The 24071-nt window shown below is 40.0% G+C and overlaps 3 protein-coding genes across 7 annotated transcripts in view; all 3 read right to left on the minus strand.

Annotated features, from left to right (window-relative positions):
- Positions 1 to 1245: 1245 nt before the first annotated feature.
- On the minus strand, positions 1246 to 4803 carry cdkn1ba (cyclin dependent kinase inhibitor 1Ba). Its single transcript, XM_076296280.1, has 3 exons — positions 3939 to 4803; positions 3350 to 3483; positions 1246 to 2606 (listed from the first exon to the last, which is right to left on the minus strand). Exons 1-2 carry the CDS (start codon positions 4402 to 4404, stop codon positions 3359 to 3361), a joined length of 591 nt encoding a protein of 196 aa, XP_076152395.1. The 5' UTR covers positions 4405 to 4803; the 3' UTR covers positions 1246 to 2606; positions 3350 to 3358.
- A 1039-nt stretch (positions 4804 to 5842) lies between these two features.
- Positions 5843 to 11277, minus strand: cdpf1 (cysteine rich DPF motif domain containing 1). Its single transcript, XM_076296282.1, has 4 exons — positions 10981 to 11277; positions 10758 to 10869; positions 10440 to 10620; positions 5843 to 6260 (listed from the first exon to the last, which is right to left on the minus strand). The coding sequence occupies exons 1-3, from the start codon at positions 11091 to 11093 to the stop codon at positions 10501 to 10503; spliced, it is 345 nt and encodes a 114-aa protein (XP_076152397.1). The 5' UTR covers positions 11094 to 11277; the 3' UTR covers positions 5843 to 6260; positions 10440 to 10500.
- Positions 11278 to 11922: 645 nt separating this feature from the next.
- The window catches only part of pparaa (peroxisome proliferator-activated receptor alpha a), a 37095-nt gene continuing 24946 nt past the window's right edge, over positions 11923 to 24071 (minus strand). For 4 of the 5 annotated variants that reach the window (XM_076296272.1, XM_076296270.1, XM_076296271.1 and 1 more), the window contains exons 2-7: positions 18987 to 19223; positions 18144 to 18298; positions 16724 to 16862; positions 15084 to 15283; positions 14357 to 14819; positions 11923 to 13985 (exon numbers count right to left, since the gene is read on the minus strand). In XM_076296272.1, coding sequence (XP_076152387.1) covers positions 13741 to 13985; positions 14357 to 14819; positions 15084 to 15283; positions 16724 to 16862; positions 18144 to 18298; positions 18987 to 19185 — 1401 coding nt within the window. In that variant the 5' untranslated portion in view covers positions 19186 to 19223 and the 3' untranslated portion in view covers positions 11923 to 13740. The remainder of the gene's footprint in view (positions 13986 to 14356; positions 14820 to 15083; positions 15284 to 16723; positions 16863 to 18143; positions 18299 to 18986; positions 19224 to 24071) is intronic. The other variant, XR_012989251.1, reaches the window with a different exon arrangement.

A 24071-nucleotide genomic window follows, 5' to 3' on the forward strand; every position in this document is an offset into this window, starting at 1 on the left:
GAATGGCACAAAGCCAACAACAGTTCTGATTATAGGATGTATGTATATGGTATACAACATGTATTATCATATGACTCTTAAATTTATAATTGTATATTTTTAATTATGTTTTCTTTGTCGGTTCTCTGTGGAGTTGGCTATCCAAAGAAATGTTGCAACTAATTATCAACTAATAGCCTAATCTATAAGAAGTGATGCTCAAAAAGCACTGAATGGCGAATCACTGTTATATCCGAGGTGGGGTGCCTGCGAGGCAACCAGTCTACCGTGTTTTCGTTTGCAATCTCGCAAACATTTGTAAACTTGAAGTTGCAGCTGTGATAGGGTATGATTTGACAATGCAATAAATACATTTACCCAACTTCAGATGTTAACATTGCTTATATTTCCTCCGTCTGCATATCAGCGCCTCCAGTCTTCCAAACAGTGTTGCTCCTGCACGGATGAAAAAAAATCACTGTCTGACCAATGGGCATACTTGAGGGCTGAACCGAGCAAAAGAACACCCTGTACCGAAAAAACTGACTCAGCGCACTTTTAAAGCAAGGGCGATCTTAGTGGCTACAACGAGTGGTGTGCTTTTCTTAATGATGACCTGATTGGACAACCCGAATGTCAGTATCTGGGACAAGTTGTCTTTCCTTTTTTTAAAGAACGTGTCCTTGTTTTCTCAGTTGAAAAATTGTATTTGCGAATTGATAGCTCGAGCACCAGGAAGAATGCCTAGTGAGCAGCCTACGTGTGGTAAATAGGTCCGGTTACCTATTACTGTATGTGTTGGCAACGGGAGAGAATATCTGAAATACGCATGCATTCAGTGCAGGTGAACCACAAAATCGGGACAAAGAACTACCAAAATTATGGAATGTAACGATGTCGACTAATCTTTATGAAGAGATGAAGTTGTGAGCTGAAATGGAGGAGGGAACTTTCAGCAAGGCGTTTTGCTGTGCTTTAGATGGTTTACTGAACACATGCAGGCTATATATAATCTATGTAGTCCAACAGTTTTTCAACAATCTTAATTAGCAATAGGCCTACAGGAGAGCATACCATACTCCAGTCCAAGCGTTGTTGGTCACTGCACCCTTTTTCAGAGTGAGATATTCAAATGCTGCTCTTGGATGTGTCCATGCATGCACCAATAGATTTTAGGCCTAGGTATGTTTGGAACAGATAACAATAGCCTACTGATAATAATAATAATTAAGAGAAAAAATTAAAATATAATAAAAAATCAGATAATTAGGTTTTGATATTCTTTTAATATTTTTCAAACATGCAATACAAAATCCACATTTTAAAAGTAGGCTCAGTTTGCAAATTTGCACAATTTATTTATTTTTATATCTGAGAATTATGGACTTACAAAAAAATGCACAAATGCCACTTTGGATAGTCATAAACAACATAAGCCTAACATAAATAAGTTAGTATAATTTCCTCAGTGTTTCCTTACATAGAAATATATACAAATAAACTTCAATATTGTACACAAATAAAAGCAGTGTAACGTCTTCGCTCCCCTATATTCGTCTCTAATCATAATGCCATGACATTATCAACACAAATACCCATGAATGTGAAAACAACGACATCTTTGCATTAATGTGGTCTGAAGATGCACAACCCAGTGTTAAAAGCCAATATCATTCTCTACTGTGATTAATGCATGAAATGAAAATGAATTTATTTTGAATGTACACATAGTATGCTATGTGCTAACGACGTATGCTATGTGCTAAGTGCTCAGTAGGATTTCTTGTAGGATTTTGACTTCTAGAAAAAAAAAAAAAACTAATATAATATAACTGGCACAAAATAAATTTAGTGGGATATCCCAGTGATTTAATACTATTATATTCCATCAGATACACCATAGAATATAACCTTACACCACCCCTGCACACCCAGGCCACCCCCACCCCATCCTTCCAATGTATTGAAGCTTTGGCAGAACGTCATTCGCTCACAGTCATATTTAACCCCAAATAAAATCCTTTTGCCACCAACCATAATTTATACGTAAACTATTTTTTATCTTTGAGCTAGGCAATGTAACTGAAAGGTTATGGCCCCTCAATCCCTATTTTATGACCTACTTAAAAACGGCAACCCTCTCTTTTTTTAATAACTGCACTTAACTCATGAAATAGGCACTTTTTGATTTAAAATATTTCAACCCTGATGTCAATATCTAACTAATAATTACCTGAACAGGAGAACCCTCCATTGGAAGGACCAACAGCAATTTGGGGAGACATTTTAAAACTGCACTGCAATTCTTCAAGTCACACACTGTAATAAAAACTTTATAATATTACAAGTACACAATATTACTTTGTATGTGCTACATATAAAACAAATATTTATAGATAGGTAGTAAAAAAACTGAGCAAAAAAGGACAAAATCCAATTGCACACTGCTACATAGTTTGCTTTTGAGGCAAATGTATTCCTTTGAGTGCTAAAACTTTAGTGTAAAAAATCAGTGCTTATACAAGCCCTCCCATTTTCATGTAGGGCTATGAGTCTTTTCCCACTGCAGTTCCTCATTGCTTCTTCAAGCACCAAGTGTTTCATGGAAAAGGTAGGAATTGCTAGGTCTGTGGGAAAAAAAGACAAAATCTCAGCTTTGTCAAGTTCTCATATTTTTCTTCAAACAGCTACAAAAGATTTGCACAAGCAGAAAACTGTTTAAGCTATACAAAGAAGCAGGCCCATAATATAATTTTAAATAATGACAGTAGGCTAGTCTGTCACATAAAGATATCACTGACATCAATGTAGGATAAATCTAGTTGTAGGACACACAGATTTTACAGGGGGCTTCATTAATCCAGTAAAACTTTTTGTTGGAAAAGGCAACAATGTAAACAATTTTAGTTTTATTGACGCCATCTGAGATCATCACAATTCACAGTGAAATCACTTGACCACAGAGGTCAGAAAATATACTCTGCACTAGCCTATACACCTAAGCTATGGGCTGTGTCCAGTCAAACCTGGCAGATATAGGCCCAATACAGACATATCAGGTTATTGTTAAGTTGGCAGAAACTTAACTCTAGGTCGTGTAGTGAAATCCCCCAGTTTCACTCTTTCCTTCAAGTTGTTACCGTGTAATCAGACGTTCTGTAAGGATTAGCCTATGTAAAATCGTCTGTAGCCTGTTGCTGCACCTTGGTAAACCGTTTATTCTCCACCAGTGATGCTTCGTTGATAAGGGAGTGATTCGTAGGTTACTGATCAGTTTAACCACATCAATGGTATTTTCCCCCCGATAACCAGACTATGCCACAGTTGTAACCTAATTTGATGCCTACTGTCACTGAAGTAGGCTACTTACCTTTGAAAGCTAACGTTCGTGGTTAGGTCCTGGACCAGATTTGTTAGGCGTCTGTTCTACAAGATCTGTCGTGTCTCGACTACGGCCGACCTCTCTGGAACTTGTGTTGGCTCTTTTACTTCGGCACGCAGACTCTGCACGGGAGAGAGAGAAAATGTCACTTGCGCGCAATGTTTGAACTGCCTGCATGTGCATAGATATAGCCCAACTGTTCTCGTGCCACAAATTGTATGTCTTCATCAAATCTAATTACGTAAAAATCTGATTAAGGCTATTCAATGAGAGATTAAAATGATAAATTATAATCAATAGCAGAAATATAACATTCGGACATTCTATAGCTGGTTAGTTTTGGCTACTGTTGCTGATTATGTTACATTGTCAACCAAGACAGTTTTCTGAATAGGCTGCATAGGCTACTGTGTTGTTGACGTTAGGCTAACTAAAGACTTGGCCAGCTTCAGTGCACTTGTCACACGTAGCCCAGGCTACACCAGGGTAGTCTATCGGTATAGGTATAGGCTGCTCCTAACCTATAGGCCTACCCTAGCCTACGTTATAAGGAATATATTGGCATAGTCTATCCCACCTTGACTTGCATGTCGTTTCCTTGATGGGTTACGGGTCTCCGAAAACCCTTGTTGATTCCGATCAGCGTCGGTGTCTTCGGAGCGCCCTCCTCCACTCGCACACGGAGTAGGAAATATAGTATTCAAGTCATGATTCCCGTTATGATCCAAGCTGTCTGGGGAATCTGTGCGTATACGCGGAGGTCTGGTGTAAAATTCGGGAACGGCTCTGCCATCCACCTCGCTCCACTCGAATTTCCCATCAGACAGAGGCTCGTTATTGGCGAAATCAAAACTCCATGACTCGGTGGATGCTCTTGTCATCTCTTGCATCTGCTCCTTACAATCCTTCTTAAACTCTTCATGATCAACAGGTCCGAAAAGATTTCTGCAGACGGGGTCCCTGGTGAGATCAGTCGATCTAGAATCCACCCTTTCCAGCGTTGGACTTCCATTAGAAAGACGAACATTTGACATTTTCCACATATGAAAATGTCCGTGCGTCAATTTATGTAACCAACAGAGTCCGAGATTACCAACACTTATTGCCACAATAACCGTTTAAAGCCCACATTAAGGCCAATGCGTTCATGGCCAAATTATATACGATCCAGGCGAACTCCCTTCAGTGTGTGGCAATGCGTGCAGTAGCCTACAATCACTTGAACTTGAAAACAAACTGCAGCTGAACAGGGCTGTCCTGTCAGTTTAGTCTCGTAGTAAGAGCGAAGAAAAACAGGCAAGTCATCTGAGTGGCCAATATGGCGATGGAAAAGGAAACCGACTGAGAAAAATAGACTGACAGCAAAAGCTATTTAAATAGAGAACGATATTCATTGGATAAGAATACAGGCACCGCCCATTTTAAGGCGAACATGTAGACTACGTATCCACTAAACTTTGGTGACTTCGTTGTTTTGATGCTGCTCGACTTCCCGATCCCCATTGCATTGGATTAATTGTTTTTCTATGGTCCACAGACAAGCAATAACACTCCACTCAGACGGGAGGTTTCTTTTGTGTGGAGTCTGTGCGCTGCTGTTTGCTGACATGCTTTTAAACGTGTCTTATTTCACCAAAGTGGCAAAACTATGCACTTCTTCCCTCATTAAACCCTGTGAGCTTCCTTGGGGATCAACACCATAACTGCATGTGTATAACCTGCGGCATGTTTTCCAAGCATGTGACTGACTAACCTAGTGGAGCCCTATGACTTTGTTCTCCAAGCAAAATAAAGCTGATTTCTCTTTAGAAGTGTTTGTTACTCTGAAATAACTTGCCGGTTAGTCCCAAACCATGTATCTGGAATACCTGCCTGGAAAAGTCAGGGGGCATTATGTCATCACCTAGTTCACCTTTGTTTCACAAGTAATCTAACCAGCAGTCTTTGGGGCTATGTCATAGTTGGCAACAATCTTATCTCTGGCAGACTTTGGCACTATGTGCACGTACAAGTATTGGCAACTGCTCACATGCTACAAACACCCACCTGAAACTAATTAAGTCTTACAATTCTCCAAACTTTACCATGTCTGTACTCGTCTGTAATCCAGGAATCATTAAATGGCTTAGTACCTGATTACATTGTTACCACTGTGCTGCATGAATCACCAAATCATTAACAAAATAAGATGTTGCCAAAATATTATCAACCAGCAGCTTTCTTTGACAAGGCTGTTTCTCTTTCATAATACCTAAACATCCCTGGCAATACCCACAAAAGCAGCTATAGTCATGGATGTATGTCTACAGTAGCTCTAGCAGCAAGCACACCTCTACTGCCATCCAGTGGTTTAAAGCACACGAGTCACCATATTTTGTGAAGAAAATATTGCTTCATACCATCACATGACAGGCAGGCCGAGCAGTTCAAAGAGCCCAAGATGACAAAATTAAATTTGATGAGGTTTTCACTCTTCAGTGGTCGTGATGGTAAATCAAGTTTATTGTGTCTGTTTTGGTATTAATGTTCAAGTCAACAAGGATGTCTTTGTTGGTAATGGTAGACAAACATTTTATTTTGTTTGCATCACAAATTGCATTTTTAACAAAATACTCAAAGTACTCAGTAAAAGATCTAAATCTTAACTATCAACTCATCAATGCTGAAACGTAAGCATTTTCAATATACCTCTCAATAGACACTAAAACAACCAATCTAATGTATCAGTTAAATCAGATAATTAAAATACACTACATTAGAATGTATATTGATGGCTTAAGTGTCCTGTGGAATTCACCTGTTTGAGTTTCTGAATCTGAGGATGTTTTTAGTAGAGCAAATGCCTGTCAGAGCAGGAGCAAGGCCATTCAGGAGACAAAGTCTGGTGCCATTCTGAGACCTGGGATGGAAGAAAGAAGAATTATTAATTATTATTATTAATTCAAAGAACATCTGTCTGTTCTTCACAGATCTCTCGAACTTCACACTTAGCATGTGTCTTGATAAGGGCACAAGTGAGTGTAGTGAGTGGTTGGATAAGAAATGCAAAAGATATAGTTACAAGAAGCATTTATCTGCTCTTGCCGTTCTAGTCACTCCCTCTGCCTCCCCATACACAGTACAGCACTATCAGTGTGCACCTACAGAAAGTAGTGCAAGTGAGTGCTGTATCCAGGTATGTGGATAATGTTAAAAGACATCATGTCTGCTGATATAGAACCCTCCTCTATGCGGTTTGCTTGCATCAAAAGATTCTGCAGATCGACCTTAACCATGTCAACCAAATCAGAATGCAATGTATGTGTGTAACAACATAAAAAACAATGTGTTTGTAAACTACTACTCCGAGCATACCGATCACATTTACTTTGGAATTTAAGTGACAATTCTGCTTTCAGAGTATCACTCTCATGAAGAGGCATACACTGACCAGGCAGAGCATAATGTCACTTATGCCAGAGACTGTTTTTGGAAAGCTAGGCAGTTGCCAATTTCATCGCAATGGATCATTCCACAAAATGGTGCTCATCATCTTTCCTATTACAAACTCTTGAATTAGGTTTAACCCTTAGAACCCGATTGACGCAAAGTGCGTCAAAAAATACACACTTTCTTCTCTGTTACATTGCTCCGGAACGGTTCATCGCAGCGAGATGAAACCTTTATTGCACGACAGAGCAGAAGTGGGGCTTTCCAACGAGACTACACACTTGTCTGTACGATCAAGTATGAAAATTAAAAAAAATCATGAAATTAAATCAAATTGCATCATATTTACAGTCTATACTTCTCTGCATTCACCTGCACACACATTACTCTAGTTTGAATTACTCGCGAACCCGTGATCTCATCGATATGGCAAGCATATCAGATGAAAGAGGGGGCACAGGGCTATCCATTGGTACCATGTTTATCGATCCTTCTGGCTTATAAAACCAGACGAAGTGACTGCAAAATAATAACTTCATGTACACAAACCAACCTGCACACTCATTCCTCTCGTTTGAATTACTCGCGGACCCGTGATCGCATAGATATGCCACGCATGTCAGATGAAAGAGGAGACTCAGAGCTATCATTTGATACCAAGTACATCCTTCTGGGTTATAAAACAGACGATCTGACAGCAAAATAATAACTTCATATAGCTGGACTTACCCCACGTTTTTGTCTGTTCTTGTGGCAAAGCATGTTTATAATCCAATGCCATCATGTGTTTCTCTATGGCAAAGCATGTTCATATTCCGGTTTTGAGATCCTAGCAAATTCCTGCATGGCATCCAATTCAAGGCTCACATTGCATCCCAATTTGTTCAACAAATAAACACCTTTTTTGCCTTTACTTTGTTCATGGCAATGCAGTAAAGAGTTGAGAATTATTATGACTGCATACACACAGGCACGCAGGCTAACAGCAACCTCGGGTCAAGTCAGGTCAGATCAGTTCGTGTCACAGATATGGAGCGCAGAAAGGTCATTTTTCATCACTAAATAAAAAATGGCATTTATTTCCGTAAATCACACAGCAAATATTTCTGTAAATTGCTCAGCCCCAGAGTATCCCTCCAACATGGCAATTATATTGCCCGATTCAGGACAGTCTGCCCTACACACACATGAAATGCATGTAGAGCTGTGAGCTTGCTGTGGTAAGATACATGTCGAAATATAAGAATTTTTATAATACACTTTTTATATTTTAATTCTTTAAAAATCAAAATAAAATCAATGCTAGTATTGAAATGATACATGAAATGATGGCAGATCTGAATAGCCTAAACTCTCCTGAAAAAAACAATATATAATATATGTGTGTGGCACTTACAATGACCAGAATAAATCCTTATGAATAAAGGTAGTGAAAATGCCCTAAAAACAGCTTAGGGTTCTAAGGGTTAACAGAGTTTTAACCCTATGTCAAAACAGTTAGTGGTTAAGTCTGTCATTTTCATCTGTAAAAAAGTCAATTATCCTAATGAATGTTTATTATAAACATTATAGAATGCTTAATTGTAATGATGTTTTTCCAACTGTCATCCCATTGTTCGGATAAATCCCAAAGTGAGGAAACGGTCACTTGTTTACTTTCCCCATCACCTATTCCCTCAGTAAGCAGACTGCCGTTGTGTTGCATTACAACAGAGATGGTAAACGTCAAAAAGAGACAGAGAGACTTTTGTTATTTTAGACAATGTTGATTTTGCCAGTAAACGCAATATTGCAGAAATGTATTTCTACAGTGCACCTTTACTGGGAATGGGCTTTGGAAAGTTTATTTTAGTCACTGATGTCAGAACTTACTTTTCACGTGTAGCCTGCATTACTTTGGAGCAAGGTGCCAGCCAAGGGAATGAAAGTAAATGTTTACATTTGGTTTGCCAGCAAGCACTCTGATTGGCAGGAATGATACTGCTGTAGTTTATGACATCTGATCACCTACAGTTTATTTTTGGATTTTTAGAATGACAGTAAATGATAGGATGTAAAGATACATGTATTCGTACCAAACAATTTTTTGGTACATGACTTTAGGTTCAATACAGATGATGTGTACCGAATGGTCAGGGGTTTAGCCGGTGGATTAGCTAATGTGTCCGACATCGAGGAAGCTAATTACTATTCTTATTTGAGTGCTTGCAAAAACATTACTGCCAAACCACGACAAATGTCCGATAATGAATGTGTAATTTACTTCCATGGCAAAAAGTTCTGAAGATATACGGCTCTATTATGAGGGTCAAAAGCGCGGCGCAAAGCGTATTCTCATCACGACGCAAAGCGTATTCTAGCGCATTATCTGCGTGTGTGTGTTGGTATGGAGCCCGGAGGTGTCATTGCAATATATTTTTTGTGTATCAAGAGAATTTGTGCTCATTTTACTAAATCATGCTCTCATTTTTACTAGAGGGTCATTCCATCCCAAACGTACAAATCTCCCCACTCGACCATCACAGATTTGGCTGAAAAAAATCAAGGTGGTTCACACACTTCTTAATAGGTAGTCCCAAATATTAGCTCTCTACTCTCAACAGTTTTGTCACAAAAACATGTTTTAGCAACTACCCCCCCCCCCCCTCCCCCTGCATTTTCAGACACTTTTTAAGAAGCGTTTTCCAAATTTTCTGTCTAGAGTGTGCACTGATTTCGCCTCCGCTGACGCGTCGGGGTCCGGTTCGCCCTGTCGGGACTTATTTTCCCCATAATGACCGGCGTTCTATACATTATCCCTTACATATCCTATAATTAATGTGCTGTAAGCAGAATTTAAGCATAGCTGCATTTGACATTTTTACAGACCAAAATGACATAAGCCTAACGGCTGTTTTGAGTTAAGGCTATATGTTTATTGTTAAGCTTATTGAATAACTTCCTGATAGAGAAGACAAACAATTTTGTGGAATGATGCATCATTGTTTAAAATTTGCAACAATGTAACTCAAGAATCTCTGGTAGCCTATAAGTAGGGTTGGGTATCGTTTGAATTTGAACAATTCCGATTCCAATTCCGATTTCTTACTTCGATTCCGGTTCTTAACGATTCTCGATTCCGATTTTTTTAAAAGGCAGGGTCAAAAAAGGTTTAGGATATTTTAAATGAGCTAGCAAACCAACAGTCTTTCTAATGGTATCTGCACATTTTCCAAAAATTAACCAAACCGTGACTTCAAAACCGAGGTACACACCAAACAGTGGCTGGTTACTGGCTTACACAAGTAACTTTGGGAGTCACCTCAAAACAATATGTCACTTCAGAAGCAACATGCAGTAAAGTGTTCTTTTGATCAGTGGTTACCGTACTCCTGAAGCCACCAGGGTAAGCCAGTAAACCTCGCTCTGAAGTGACATAGGCTAGATCCATGTTCTTTGGGATGTGGGCTAGTGTGTGCTGTGGGCAGAATGTGCTATTTCTGTTTTCATGTATGTCTGTCTTCTGTATCCCTCAATGACTGGCATCATTATGGTTTCAAGAGATATTTTTTGAGAACAAAGCTCTCCACTGCAATAGCAACCAACCAACCTAACTGCACTTCAAATCTGATTAAGTAATGAATATAGATATGATGACGTTCTCACTTACCATTATCTCCATCTCTATCTCCGAGGGAACACACACATAGGTTGCACATTTGTAATTCAGTCTATGTGTGCTGGGGAACTTTCTTTTTCGCCAGTTCAGCCTGAATCTGTTGGGGGAACTGGTCCAGATTTTCCCTTACACATGGTAGACAAAATCGTTTGGTGTAGAATAGACTGCAATCCTGAAAGCACAAATGTATCATATGAAGCAGGTCTACATTGAGATGTTAGGTTGCTAACATTACAAACACGAACATAGGATCATAATTAAGAGGAAGACGAGTCTCTCAAAAATGAAATTAAACGGAGCATAGCCTACCGTGCCGATGCAAACCACCTTACTGCACAAGGTGCACTTTGCGCCCAAAACGATGAACTTGTCTCTGTTAGGGCTGAAAGGATCCTTTAACACATATGATTCTTCCAGGAGCCTAATGTAAACAAAGGGGAAGGGAAGGGAAGGGGTGTATTTTTTACTGAACTGTTCAGGTAACATTCTCAGATTTAAGCTGGCAGAAAATATGTGGTTTACTTTCACCTACACTATGGCTCTTGTGTTCGGAGGCTTCTGACCATAGTATGTGAACGGCGTTGACAGGTCACACGTTTCACAAGTAAACATACCACGAACAGATCCTTCAGTACTTATCTCCATATTAAGATTTAAACTCACTAAAATACTAAGAGCTATTGAAGAAATACCGAATTAATTAAGATAAGTTATTGTATGTATGTGCCGTAATTATTTTGTATATAGCCTCAGAATTTAGTTTGAGCCGCTCCAAGGTAGGCGCAGCATCAGGGCGCGTGGACCATAGCGTGGACTCTTCGCGCTCTCCGTTCTGGGCCGACCATCGTCCGGATGAAGTTACGGCAAGGCAAAGAGAACAATCTTATTCATTTCGCGTTTTTGAACGGAGTGGGTTGATTTATGGCAATTAACTTGTAGAATCAGAGCTTGATGAAAATATACAGTATATACATAAAATATGTGCAAAGTAGGCTACTCAGCGTTTATTTATGTGTAGGCCTTGACTTGGTGGAGTGCAAATTATAGCTACTCACCTTTTACTATAGACCTATTCTATATGTTATGTCTGTGTCAGAGTAACCAGAGTGCCAGTGCCACCTGAACCTATCGATGGCCATGTCGTGTGTGGGCCTAGTAGGCCTAGTCAAAGTTGGGGAGATGTTCTTGTGAGTCTGCTATATGTGTGACTACCGGTATGTTTGTGTAGCTACTGATGTGTTTTATTGTGTCTGTGCTGTAGCCTCTCGAGGACATTAAAGTCCCCAATCCCACATTGAGTGATGAATTGCCCATTATTGGAGCAATATTAGCCTTGTCAAATAGCAATAGGTTTCTAATTCACTAAGGGCTCAAAAACTGTCTGGACAACCTGTGTTTTCTCAGAACCATATCAGTGGCCATGTTGAGGAAATAGGCATATTATTCTGATTTCCCAAAAATGAACACAAGATGATACAGCAAAGATATTTTAATGATCACAACACCAATGTTACAGTCATATTACTTTAACTATTTGCACAGTGACTCTTTTTCCATCTAACACAGGGTCACTAAGGCAGGGGCCAACCTGAGGTTTTACTATGCCAGTAATCCCTGATAATCATTGTATAAAATTGTTGTTAATAAAATGCAAACATATTATACTTGTTAGAACTTTCTATATACATTATATGATTTTTCCAGTGAATTAAACCATAAGAACCAACATACACCTGGGACTAAACACATTAGAAAAATACAGTATAATATAAAACATGTTTTATATTATAGCTTATTTTGCCTTTATTTATGTTGCTGATTTGTTGATATTGATGCTGTTATCAGGGGAATAGTAGGAGGTTTCATCAGATAAAGAATATCCATTTACTTTGGATTTTTCATTTCATTTACTATTACCCCAAAATTCTGAGGGGGGGGGAGGTAATACTCCCTCAATCATATCACAAAACTACAAAAACATCAGAGGTATATATTTGGAGTGACACATTTTGTTTAACTTTATAACATTTTGTTAGCAGTATGTGTTAGACAAAATTATAATTAAAACCAAGTTTGACTTAGCCTTCATAGTTGGACACAATGTATAAAAAAAGGCCTACCACTGATTAGGTGACAAGCAATGTCAAAAAGAACCATAATGACACCAAAAAGACCCTTACAAAAATGTATCTCTTAATATTAAAAGAAGGTCTCCATATTATTTATCAACAGGCATAAATAATCCTGACATTGATTAGTGATCTTTTTGGAGTGATACAATAGCTGTATGTATTATTTACAGATGAAGTTATTTCCATTATTTAACAAAGTGAGGTAAGAGTTGGTAAAAGGCTTGTTATTGGCTAAAACTTTTAACACACAATGAAACATGAAACAATCTCTTCTAAAATGGATGATGGAAAACATTACCACAATCCCATTGAATCAGTTCCTTATTTTTCATATAACATTATTCACAGTCAAAAATGTCTTGGTGTTTTTCAACCTACTCATCAGAAGTGCTTTCTGTGCTTTTCAATCATTTCTGTACGTGGATCTCCTTAACAAAAAAAGGCACAATGTTTTAGCTTTAACAGCAGACATGTGGCCAGTGTCCCATGTTGAAATAGTTGCACGGTAACCACCAGGCAAGTTTACACTGCTTCTGGTCACTGGTGGCTGCATCAGGCAAATGTATTCATCCCAACAATCCCTTTATACAACGTATACAACAATCCCTTTATCTCTGCTGTCACTTGGATATTCCCACAGACACAACCGTGGCCCACTGGTTAGCACTCTGGACTTGTAATCGGAGGGTTGCCGGTTCCAGCCCCGACCAGTGGGCCACGGCTGAAGTGCGCTTGAGCAAGGCACCTAACCCCTCACTGCTCCCCGAGCGCCGCTGTTGTTGCAGGCAGCTCACTGCGCCGGGATTAGTGTGTGCTGTGTTTCACTAATTCACAGATTGGGTTAAATGCAGAGACCAAATTTCCCTCACGGGATCAAAAGAGTATATATACTTATACTACTTATACTTAAAACTATATATTTTTTGCATAGGCCTAAATAACAAGCAAAATCTGTTCCTGCAGGAACCAGTACTCTTACCAGCAATTCTCTGATCTCCACCAACAGCGACTGTGGCTATATTAAGGCGGCTGTACTTTTCAGCTCTCCACCACCACTCATGACACCAAACTTTAGACTGCTCTCCACAAACCACCAAGGCTCCAGAAGTCCTCCCTGGACGATATCCCCCCAGATCTCACTCTGAGATGTAAGGCCATGCTTAATACATGTCTTTGTAAATCTCCTGAAGCAGCGGGTGCAAAGAGGCATCTTCTGTCTTCTTAATCTCCTGTACTAGACAAGCGTGCTCAGTCACAAGCTGCCGAAGGTCTGCCAGTTTCTGCAACAGCTTGGGGAAAAGGAATGTGTCATCTGGATGGTTGGCCAGCAGATGGAGCCGCAGTGCATGAATAATATTTTCCTGGATGCATTCAATGTGCGACACATTGCCCAGGCCTGGTCTGTCTGAGAGGATAAACAGAGATAACATACATGTTGAAAGACTTGACAACAAAGTACTTGACTTGATATACTGAAGTATAGCTATAAAAGCTATGCACTTTGGCTCAACTTGTTCTACAACATTTGGCATTATTGCCTACAGCGACCACCATTTCGTTTTTTAAGTGTTCCATATAGGCCTACCATAAAACGTCTCATCACATACAACTCATCAAATACTGCATATTTATGTTGCTTGTTAAGGGTTTATAGTGAAATGAAATCCCATCAAATATTTTTGAGGTTTATCATTTTAAATCACCATACGAAGTGCAGTTTATAACATTACTCACTAGGCTAATAAAGAGTAATTTATTTTTTCTGGTCTACAGTACCTCCACAACAGATGATAGCTCCTACAAATAAAGCCAGGTCACTGTCATCTAGCTCCAGGGCATTGAATTTCGTGGCAAACTGGAACTTGGGCTCCATCATGTCGCTGAAGGGTCGGCGCAAACTCTTGAGGAACTCGCGCGTGATGAAGCCTCTGCCCTGCGCGACCAGCAGCCCGTCCTTGTTCATGCAGGAGGCCAGCAGGGCGAAGAGCGCCTCGTGTACTCCGTACTTCAGCAAAGTCACCTGGTCATTCAGGTCAAGCTCCTGGAAGCCTGGCACAGCCTTGGCAAACTCCGTGAGTTCAGTGACCGTCTCCACGGACGTGCACTGGCAACAGTGGAAGAGCCGACCCTCTGCCTGGCGCTGCAAAAGGCCGACCGCGTCTACGCTGCCTCCAAAAAGCTGGATCAGCAACGTCTTTTCTGCCAGCTGCAGAGTGTCCATGTCATGTATGACAAACGGCTTCCAAAAGAGAAAAAGAAAACATTAGGATAATGAAATGGGAAACTAAGTTGATGAGGTTGTGAGCATGTTTGTAAGACTTTTATATCAGTAAAGTGTGGAGAAGGAGGAGGAACTCTTTAGCTACCACTAGTTTATTTAAATATCCTTCACTGAAGGGATAATTGGGAGACATTTCTCTTACTCCTTCTTCCAAGGCCTGCATTTGAAACTAACTAGCAGACTTACATGTAATGAAGTGTGTGCACATTGGGGAGTATTTACCGGTGCACTGGTCTTGCCAGTGAGAAAAACTCTGGCTTTGGCTTTATTCATGGGGAAGTGCTTCAAGTAAGCCGCATGGATTAGTCGAATGAGAGCCTTCACATCAGCCAGCTGAGGCTCCACATACTGCTTCTCTCCAGTCTCCAGCTCAGCTTTCAGTTTTAACTTCTCTGACTGGGGCATCCGCCCAAAACGGATAGCTAAAATCAACCACAGTACACACATTAGTTAGTGATTACGTCCTGATGTTACTCTAAGTTACACCATGTTTTCTGCCCATTGTATTGAAAATGGTGTTCCTGTTGTTGTAATTGTATCATATATAATAAATGCACTCTGCTCCAGGGTTAGTTTAGTCTTTGCGGAATCTTCTGACCTAGCTCAAGCTTAGATCTAGTGAGTTGTACTTATTGCACAAGCCATGGGTAAATACAATCAAATTGCCTGCAGGGGTCAAGGTCTGCTGGTTATTAGGGTAAAACATTATTTTTTGACACACACACACACACACACACACACACACACACACTAATTGAGCCCTGGGTGAGATATTGTGGTTAAAGTCCAAGCGCACATCCATCCACATCCATGTCAGCGGAAACAACTGGACAAATTTCTGCTTTAGAGTGCAGGCAAAGATTGGTGCAGGTATTCTAAAATACTTTTATTGTGGTATAGTCATCTCCTAGGTGACGGGTTTGTTTTTCACTCTCGAGACTCCACTTGAATGAAATTGATTAGACGTTACTGATAATCCTCTTAAGAAAAATAATACTATCTTTATCTAACTCTTATCTAACCTTTTATAAATCTATCTATCGTATTGAATCATCTTACCTTTCCTTATCTATTTTTCTACGGATTGTTGAAGAAGTTAATAGGACTTAATTGAACTGGAACTGTAGTTGAATTGGAATTTAATGATATCTTACGACTTTGATATTTAATATATAACCTTAATTGTATTCTCAAACTGCTGTATGAGGATTGTTTTTTTTATGTACACTGGAACATTGGATGGCGAGTCAGTCCCCTTGGATCGATTAAACTGTTCTACCCTTTCATACTGGATAACCAGCCCCTTGAACTGCCCTTTCATACTGGATAACCAACTGGATAACCAACCCCTTGAACTGCCCTTTCATACTGGAAAACCAACCCCTTGGATCTGTTCCCTGGATACAGATAAGCCTTCACACATACACTGACATTGTACACTCACACCACCTTACCCGGGTATTTCTTTTCTTTTGGACATTTGAGTTTTTAACTATTGATTTGATACTTTGCATTATAAGAGCTCTTTTATTATTTTATAGGGTTTTGTATTAATTTACTATTTATTTTCTATTTACTAATATTTCCTCTTCTTTTCTCTTAGAGAAAATATATTTTTGCATTTAATAAACCTGCATTATTTATGTATAACATTTTACATACTGGTGTCCTTGTCAATTTACTCCTCCCTTAATGCCCAACCTAGAACTGGCCTAAACTTAACAGTAACCCATAGAAGCAGCTCCTTTTACTTTAAAGTACATTTTTAGAGCAGAGGGGTGCTACATAAGTAGAGCAGAGGGGTGCTACATATATATACCATAGAAACAATCACCTGAAATGTCAGGTTTTACTTTGCTTACCATTGTGGGACATGCCAACTGAAAGGCACTTGTGGAATCGGCAGTACTGACATTTGTTACGGTTTTTCTTCTGGATCTTGCAATTTCGCTCACATTTGTCGTATTCCAACTTAAGGCGTATGGTCCTCCTGAAGAAGCCCTATGAACCATTAGTAAAGAGGAGGGAGTGTAGGGTTATTATGCACAGACGCTAGCTATTGTGCTCATTTTCAGTAGGCTAGCAGAAGAAACTGTAGAGATAAGTTTAAATATGAACTTTGACAACAAGACTGCATCAGAGGAAAAAACAGCTTATGGAGAGGATCTTACTAAAGAGTATATTTACTTTTGTCTGGGGTTGAAGTAGCAAAACATAGATATAATAGAATTTACAAGTGAAATAACATCCGCCATGCAAAGTAGATAATGAATGTGTGCCTCCTCCATTAATACTTGACTGACACAAACATCAAAAGATCAATTTAAGTGTTTGTGTTTTTCAATAAATACACTCACATGAGGTCAAATGGAAACTTAAAATCCATGTTGTAAATAAACATATGACAATATCCATCAATGCCCAACCCTCCCTCCCTCCCACACACGCACACACACAGGGGCCATTTAAAGCTTAAGCTGTGAGCTGTTGATATGTATGCAAAGGGTCAGTATTTTAGGCATCTCTGTTACTACATAGCCCTGTTGGGAGCCACCCAGCACATGCCTGTAAATGGAAACATCCATAAAACACACTCCTGTCGTAGTGTTCAAGATCTTCCCGGAGACATGTGACACCTTATGACATACTGTTTCTGTAGCTGAGAATACATTGGTATGAATCTCAAGATGACAGAGAAGGTTGAAGCAATCATCCCAGCGCATCGGTTTTGAAGTTGGTATATGAGTCTTCCCTTTCCAACCATTCTGTCACAGTGCTTGTCCCAGAAAATAGCCCAATGAATGCTCTTTCACCGGCTCTAGGCCTCAGGTCACAGAGGTTATGCAAAAGACTGGGGGAGTTGAACAGACTCAGCCAATGAAAACCCCTGACTACCCGGTCTCTGTAGAAACATGGATTTCCTCACAGGAATTTCCAACCATTTTTGACAGTTTTATGACCCTCAAAATATTTCTTCTTCACAGCAAATAGCCAGATGGGAGTTATTGTGATATTCCTTCCCTGTCCATGGCAGTCGGGTCAGATGAACAAAGCGTGCATACTGAGGAAGAGGAGTAACACGATGATGATGATGATGGTGATGATAATGATCCACCTCTTGATGTGGCAACGCGACATCAGTTTGGTCTGTACTCATGGATGGGCTCCAAGCAGGGGAGAGGTTAAAGAGCAGCCACTCAGAGGCATCTGTGTCCTTCGCATGACATTCCCCTTGTAAGTGAGTGAATAGGAGGGTGGGTGTACTTGTGTGAGTATTCTAACCTTGCATCCCTCACATGCGTGGACCCCATAGTGGAAGCCTGAGGCACGATCAGCACAAACGCGGCACTCCAGGTTTAGAGGGCTGGAGGACACCTCATCTCCGGTCACTATTCCAAACACCACAGAGGATGGACTGGACGCTGGTGTTAAAAAATCTGAGGAGCAAGCAGAAATACCAGGGCTAAACATTATTGCAAAACCATTGTATACATAGAGTATAACACTTACACTCGGGGTACACCAAATGCTAAAAGTTGGCTGATGACGACTAATTTAATGCTGTAGCCTACTTCAGAGTGTAAAACCCAACCTTTCAAGTATATTGGATATCTACATGCAATAAAAATATAATATAATATGGAATTCTATGATTTATAATGAATTGTGCAAATGGTGAATGGACTCCAAACACTCAAATTTCATGCCTCAAATTCACACACACAGACACACACACACTCACACACACACACACATAGCGGAGGCCCCCTTGCAAGGCTGTAACCTGCACATTGGGAACTGCATCACACACTGTACCATTAGTCTACGCAACTAGCAAAGGGGAAATGTCCCATGGTATTTGTATGGAATAAAAAATCTTAAGCAAATAGCTTTCAGAAGTGTGAAAGAGTGCCCAAATACATATTGGTCATGATGTATTATAACAGACTGAAGAAGTGATGGAACGTCAGAAATGTCTTTCATAAGCAGAGTTGATTGGTACAAAACAAACCATGTGGGATTCTAGCATTCTGTTATCATTAATTAAGCTCAAGCCTATGGAGTGATTCTCAAGAGTGATTTCTCATCTAACTCGTGATATGGGTGAATCAGTCAGCAGGTTACCTAATGCAGTAGAACACTCGGATCCTGTACTTGAAGACTTGTGTTCATGGATATCAAAGCTGTTGAAAGAATCATCTTCCACTGACTGAGAGAGATCTTCTAGCTCCCCCAAGTCCTGGATAAGGTCTCCGCACAGAGGACTTACCAGGACCAAGTCTCCAATAGAGGACGGACTGTAGGGACTCGGCATGTCGACCATGGTGGTGAACCATGCCAAGCACTGAATCCTTCATGAGACTAGAAAAGAACAAGTGTATACAGTTAAACTGATTGAAAAATACAAATTGATTATCTTCTTAGAGGTAGAATACAAGTTATGTAGAGTCATTCATGTCTTTCAAACTGTTTATTGATAGCAGAAGAATATAAACCTGCTTCAGTCTAGTCTGTAGTCTCTTTTCAGGTCAGAATTAATAATTTCAGCCAAAAATAAAAATGACATTTAATTTGTAATTCTTTTCAATTAAATGAAATAGATTAGAATGCCTTTATTGACACTGCACAGTTATACAATAACATTTAGAGCCTCTCCCTGAATGGTACATACAGCACAGACACTTCATAGAATCTTCAAACAGATTCACATTTCCAGCATTAACTCCTACTAAAATTATGGCTATGATTTTCTTCTAAGCCCAAGTTTGTTCTACACGCAACATTTAAAAAGTTTGCACTACAAAACAAAAGTAGAGTAAAATGTCTGGAAAGTTAAAAAGCCAGGAAATTAGTATTGCTTAGCAAAGTTCTAGTTAAATTAAAAAAGAGCGGAAATCACATTTTTTAAGAAACTTGTGCCTTCTCAGGTTCGCCAGGGCCCAGTGAAGGTAAATATCCTTGACCTGTATACTATGAAGGGGCTCTACATGTGCTCACCTCCTTTATGGTGTAAACACTGAAGTGGCTATCACATCACCTTATCACACAATGCTCAGCTTTGGCCTCTTGCTTACTCACGGGCCAAAGAGCAAGTTACTGGCTAACAGAGAGGACAATAAAATTGTTGTTTTTGAATACAGGAGCTTTAGGTAATTTCTTTTATTTTACAGGTCAAACATATCTGTTGGTTCATTGTACTCTACTCTACTCTAAACCACCTTCTGTAAACCAACTGTATAACTGTACGTCTACACTGCACTATATGTCTTGTCCTGTCTATGCACCACCTGTCTATACTTTGTATATCACATTGCCGTTTTCTGCTTTTTTGGACTTCTGGTTAGACACAAACTGCATTTCATTGTCTTTGTACTTGTTCTCTGCACAATGACAATAAAGTTAATCTAATCTAACCTAATCTCATCTCATCTAATCTAAATTGTTGTTTTCAGATCAGCTTTCATAGTGTCTGTAAGTGAATCAAACACATACTGAATGCTGAAATGAAGATATTCAATTCATGTGGCATCATGTAGATTTGCTTGTCAGCACACTCATAGCAGATATGTGGTTGGAGAGTGATGATGAGCAACACAATATTTGTGGCCTACAGTCATCATCTTAGAGGCTGGCCGCCTTTGTTCACACCCAACAACACAGCTGCTATTTGTAAAGCAGAGAACATCTGTCAGGCCCATTATAGAGCTGTCCAGAACCTTCATCTCTAACTCCTCTGCTATTGGATAACAGCTTCAGATGACTAGGATAGTTATTTTGAATGTCTATGCAGTCACAATAGCAACTATTATCGCAAACACAGTTTTTGAGATGTGTTTTGTTCAGTCTTTTGCAGTGTTGAATGGAAACACATACAGTGTAGTCCGCTAACAATGTATGTTAATGCTGTGATGGGCCAAATCCTCTCTCTTTAGTTGTTTGACAAGTTTTTGTTTTATTTTCCAAAACACATTGCTGACCTGTCTAGACCTTGGCCTTGGAGCTTCACGGCAGTTTTACTCCGATCGCAAAGCTGCATTTCATTAAAAGTGAAACATCAATCTTACCCAACTGTTCACATCTGTTGGCCCCCAGATGGCATGAGGATGCCTGAGTCTAGTGAGTTCCCTAGAGAATAATTTCCCTTTTCTCAGGAATGTATCTATCCCTCACAAAACAAGGTGAGCTGAGCTGAGCTGAGCACACCACTGTGGCCCACTGGTTAGCACTCTGGACTTGTAACCGGAGGGTTGCCGGTTCGAGCCCCGACTAGTGGGCCGCGGCTGAAGTGCCCTTGAGCAAGGCACCTAACCCCTCACTGCTCCCCGAGCGCCGCCGTTGAAGCAGGCAGCTCACTGTGCCGGGATTAGTGTGTGCTTCACCTCACTGTGTGTTCACTGTGTGCTGAGTGTGTTTTACTAATTCACCGATTGGGTTAAATGCAGAGACCAAATTTCCCTCACGGGATCAAAAAAGTATATATACTTATACTTACACTAATACAGTAAGTTCTGCAACAATACTCGGGGCAAGTTGACAATAGGGTAATACATTCAAGCCCATTCTTATATAAATAGGAAAATCAAGAAATCGCCGCAAAGCAATCCCTGACACTAAACACTCAGTATTATGCACTCTGCCTCGATTTGTTTCCACAGGTGACATAATAAAGCAGCGCACTGGGAAAGACTAAGCTAACAGGAACTAAACTACAACAGAGCAATGCAGTTATGCAGCTACCTCCTAACAGAACATGTACTCACACAGAAGGCACAGGGGGAACTTGACAAAATCGATCACAAGCCCATAGCAGTTATTCTTCAAAAAGATAACTATGGAGTAATTTAAAGGAAGCTCAGTCCACTATTTTCCTCCATTTCATTCTTCACGATCCTGTTTAAAACCAAGCCAATTCAAATTCAGAGGAGTGCAGGCATTATACAATAAAGCACTGTTTTGTTTTTTTCAGCATGTATCAGCTGTAGGAGATCCTGTTCCATTTTGGCAACGGATGCTTGCTCAACACCCCCAACTACCCCCAACCTCAAACAGACAGAGCGGCCTACGTGCCTAAGAGGACGCGGACAGAGGAGGCCAGCGCAGAAGAAGACTGTGAAACTAATAAACACCCTCACCTGCCCACCAACCACTCCTTTCATTGTCCCCATCTCCTGTCGTGCCGGGTTTTTGCTCCCTGGAGAACAATAATCCGGGGCTGTCTTTTTGGAACAAGATGAGGGGGAAATTGGGACGGACCCTGAAATAGCTAAATTATCTGACAAGTCTACTAGGCAACTAAATCAGTCTGGCTTACATGGGGTCTTACAAGACAGGCGTGACTTGGAGGCTTATCATGACAATATAGACCCTTTCAACAATAAAAACAAAAACAATGCTTGAACGTTCTATTTGGTTCCCAATCTACTTCCTCTGCATTAAGATAACATATGGAATGAAACTATGATGCTGATAATGGAACTCTCTTGAAAGGGTCTATACTTCAAAAGCCATCCTAAAACATTACTGTGGCTGAACTGTTACATCAAATAATTGTTCTAGCAAGGTTAGGTTCAGTTCCCAAATCCACATACAGTACTGATAAGATGTACATGCTGACGTTGATGTCAGTCTTTCTGGATACAAACTGTACATAGTATATAAGTATATATACTCTTTGGATCCTGTGAGGGAAATTTGGTCTCTGCATTTATCCCAATCCGTGAATTAGTGAAACACACTCAGCACACAGTGTACACACAGTGAGGTGAAGCACACACTAATCCCGGCGCAGTGAGCTGCCTGCTACAGCGGCGCTCGGGGAGCAGTGAGGGGTTAGGTGCCTTGCTCAAGTGCACTTCAGCCGTGCCTACTGGTCGGAGTTCGAACCGGCAACCCTCCGGTTCCAAGTCTGAAGCGCTAACCAGTAGGCCACGGCTGTGGCCACGGTACATTTTTGTTCTACAGATATTCTGCTCCTTTAAGGAAGTGAAGACCTTCTACAGTTACAGTTTCCTTGAGCTGCACTTGAGAGAGTACTCTGTACATCCCCAACCGCCCACTGCGGTCTTCTGATGAGTGTCTGTTGTGTCGACCAGTCATAAACGCTAGGTCAAATTCAAGACTCTTTTCCTCAGTGGTTCCATGTTGGTGGAATGAGTTGCCCAGTGCTCTCTGTTCTTGTGATAGTTTTGGGTCGTTTAAGAGGGGTCTAAAGACATTCCTGTTCAACATGCACTTAGTTCATTAAGCGCTTCTTATGCGTTATGGTATGTATAATATTGTTTTATTTCCATTAGGCTGTTGATTAATTTGACATTGTTGTTTACTATTGATATTCTCCTTAATGTAGTCTTACCATGTTATTGTTTTTATATTATTGATTGAATGGACATTATTGTTTTTTATTATTGCTTTTTTTCTTCATTTTCATTGTTTATTTCATTAGGATATTAATTGAATTCACATTGTTTATTACTGCTATTCTCCTGACCAACATTTCAGTTTGTTCCCTGTTAAATTTAAGTATTATATTGTTTTGTATTTGTATGTCGCTTTTGGACAAAAGCGTATCCATAACCATAACCATAACCATAACAAAACAAAGTAACCATTTTCAGTTTACACAGGCCACAAAAGCATCTCATCTTGAATGAGATGTATCCATGATGCATTAGATGTTTGGTTCATGTGGTTAACTGCTTTGCAATGTTGCAGGTATTCAAAGTAATGAGGTTGAAAGTCAGACACCACAACCAAAAATACACACATGAAGTAATTCAGCTGTGTGCCCTGTATGTAAACCTGTGATTAATACACAGAATGTTTGATTCCAGCTATGAGCATATATACAAGTGCAAAATTAGAGCTATTCTAGACAGACAAAGAAAACCGATATGTAATGGGACAGACTATGAACAGCATTTGCAACTGCTAAAGACCTTTGACAGTATCACTGTTCACATATACACATATACACACACGCACAAACACACACACACACACACACACACACGCACACACACACACACAGACACACACCTAACATACACACACACGCACAAACACACACACCCACACACACACACCTAACACACACACACACACACACCTAACACATACACACACACACACACAACACACACACACACACACCACACACACACACTTGCATGTGCGCAAAAACTCTCTGATTCACCGTCAACAACCAAATCA

This window comes from Alosa pseudoharengus, unplaced genomic scaffold (genome assembly GCF_046254945.1).
Source record: "Alosa pseudoharengus isolate Yale_2024_CS ecotype anadromous, Long Island Sound unplaced genomic scaffold, YU_APseudo_1.1 YU_APseudo_1.1_scf_20, whole genome shotgun sequence".
NCBI classification, from domain to species: Eukaryota; Metazoa; Chordata; class Actinopteri; order Clupeiformes; family Clupeidae; genus Alosa; species Alosa pseudoharengus.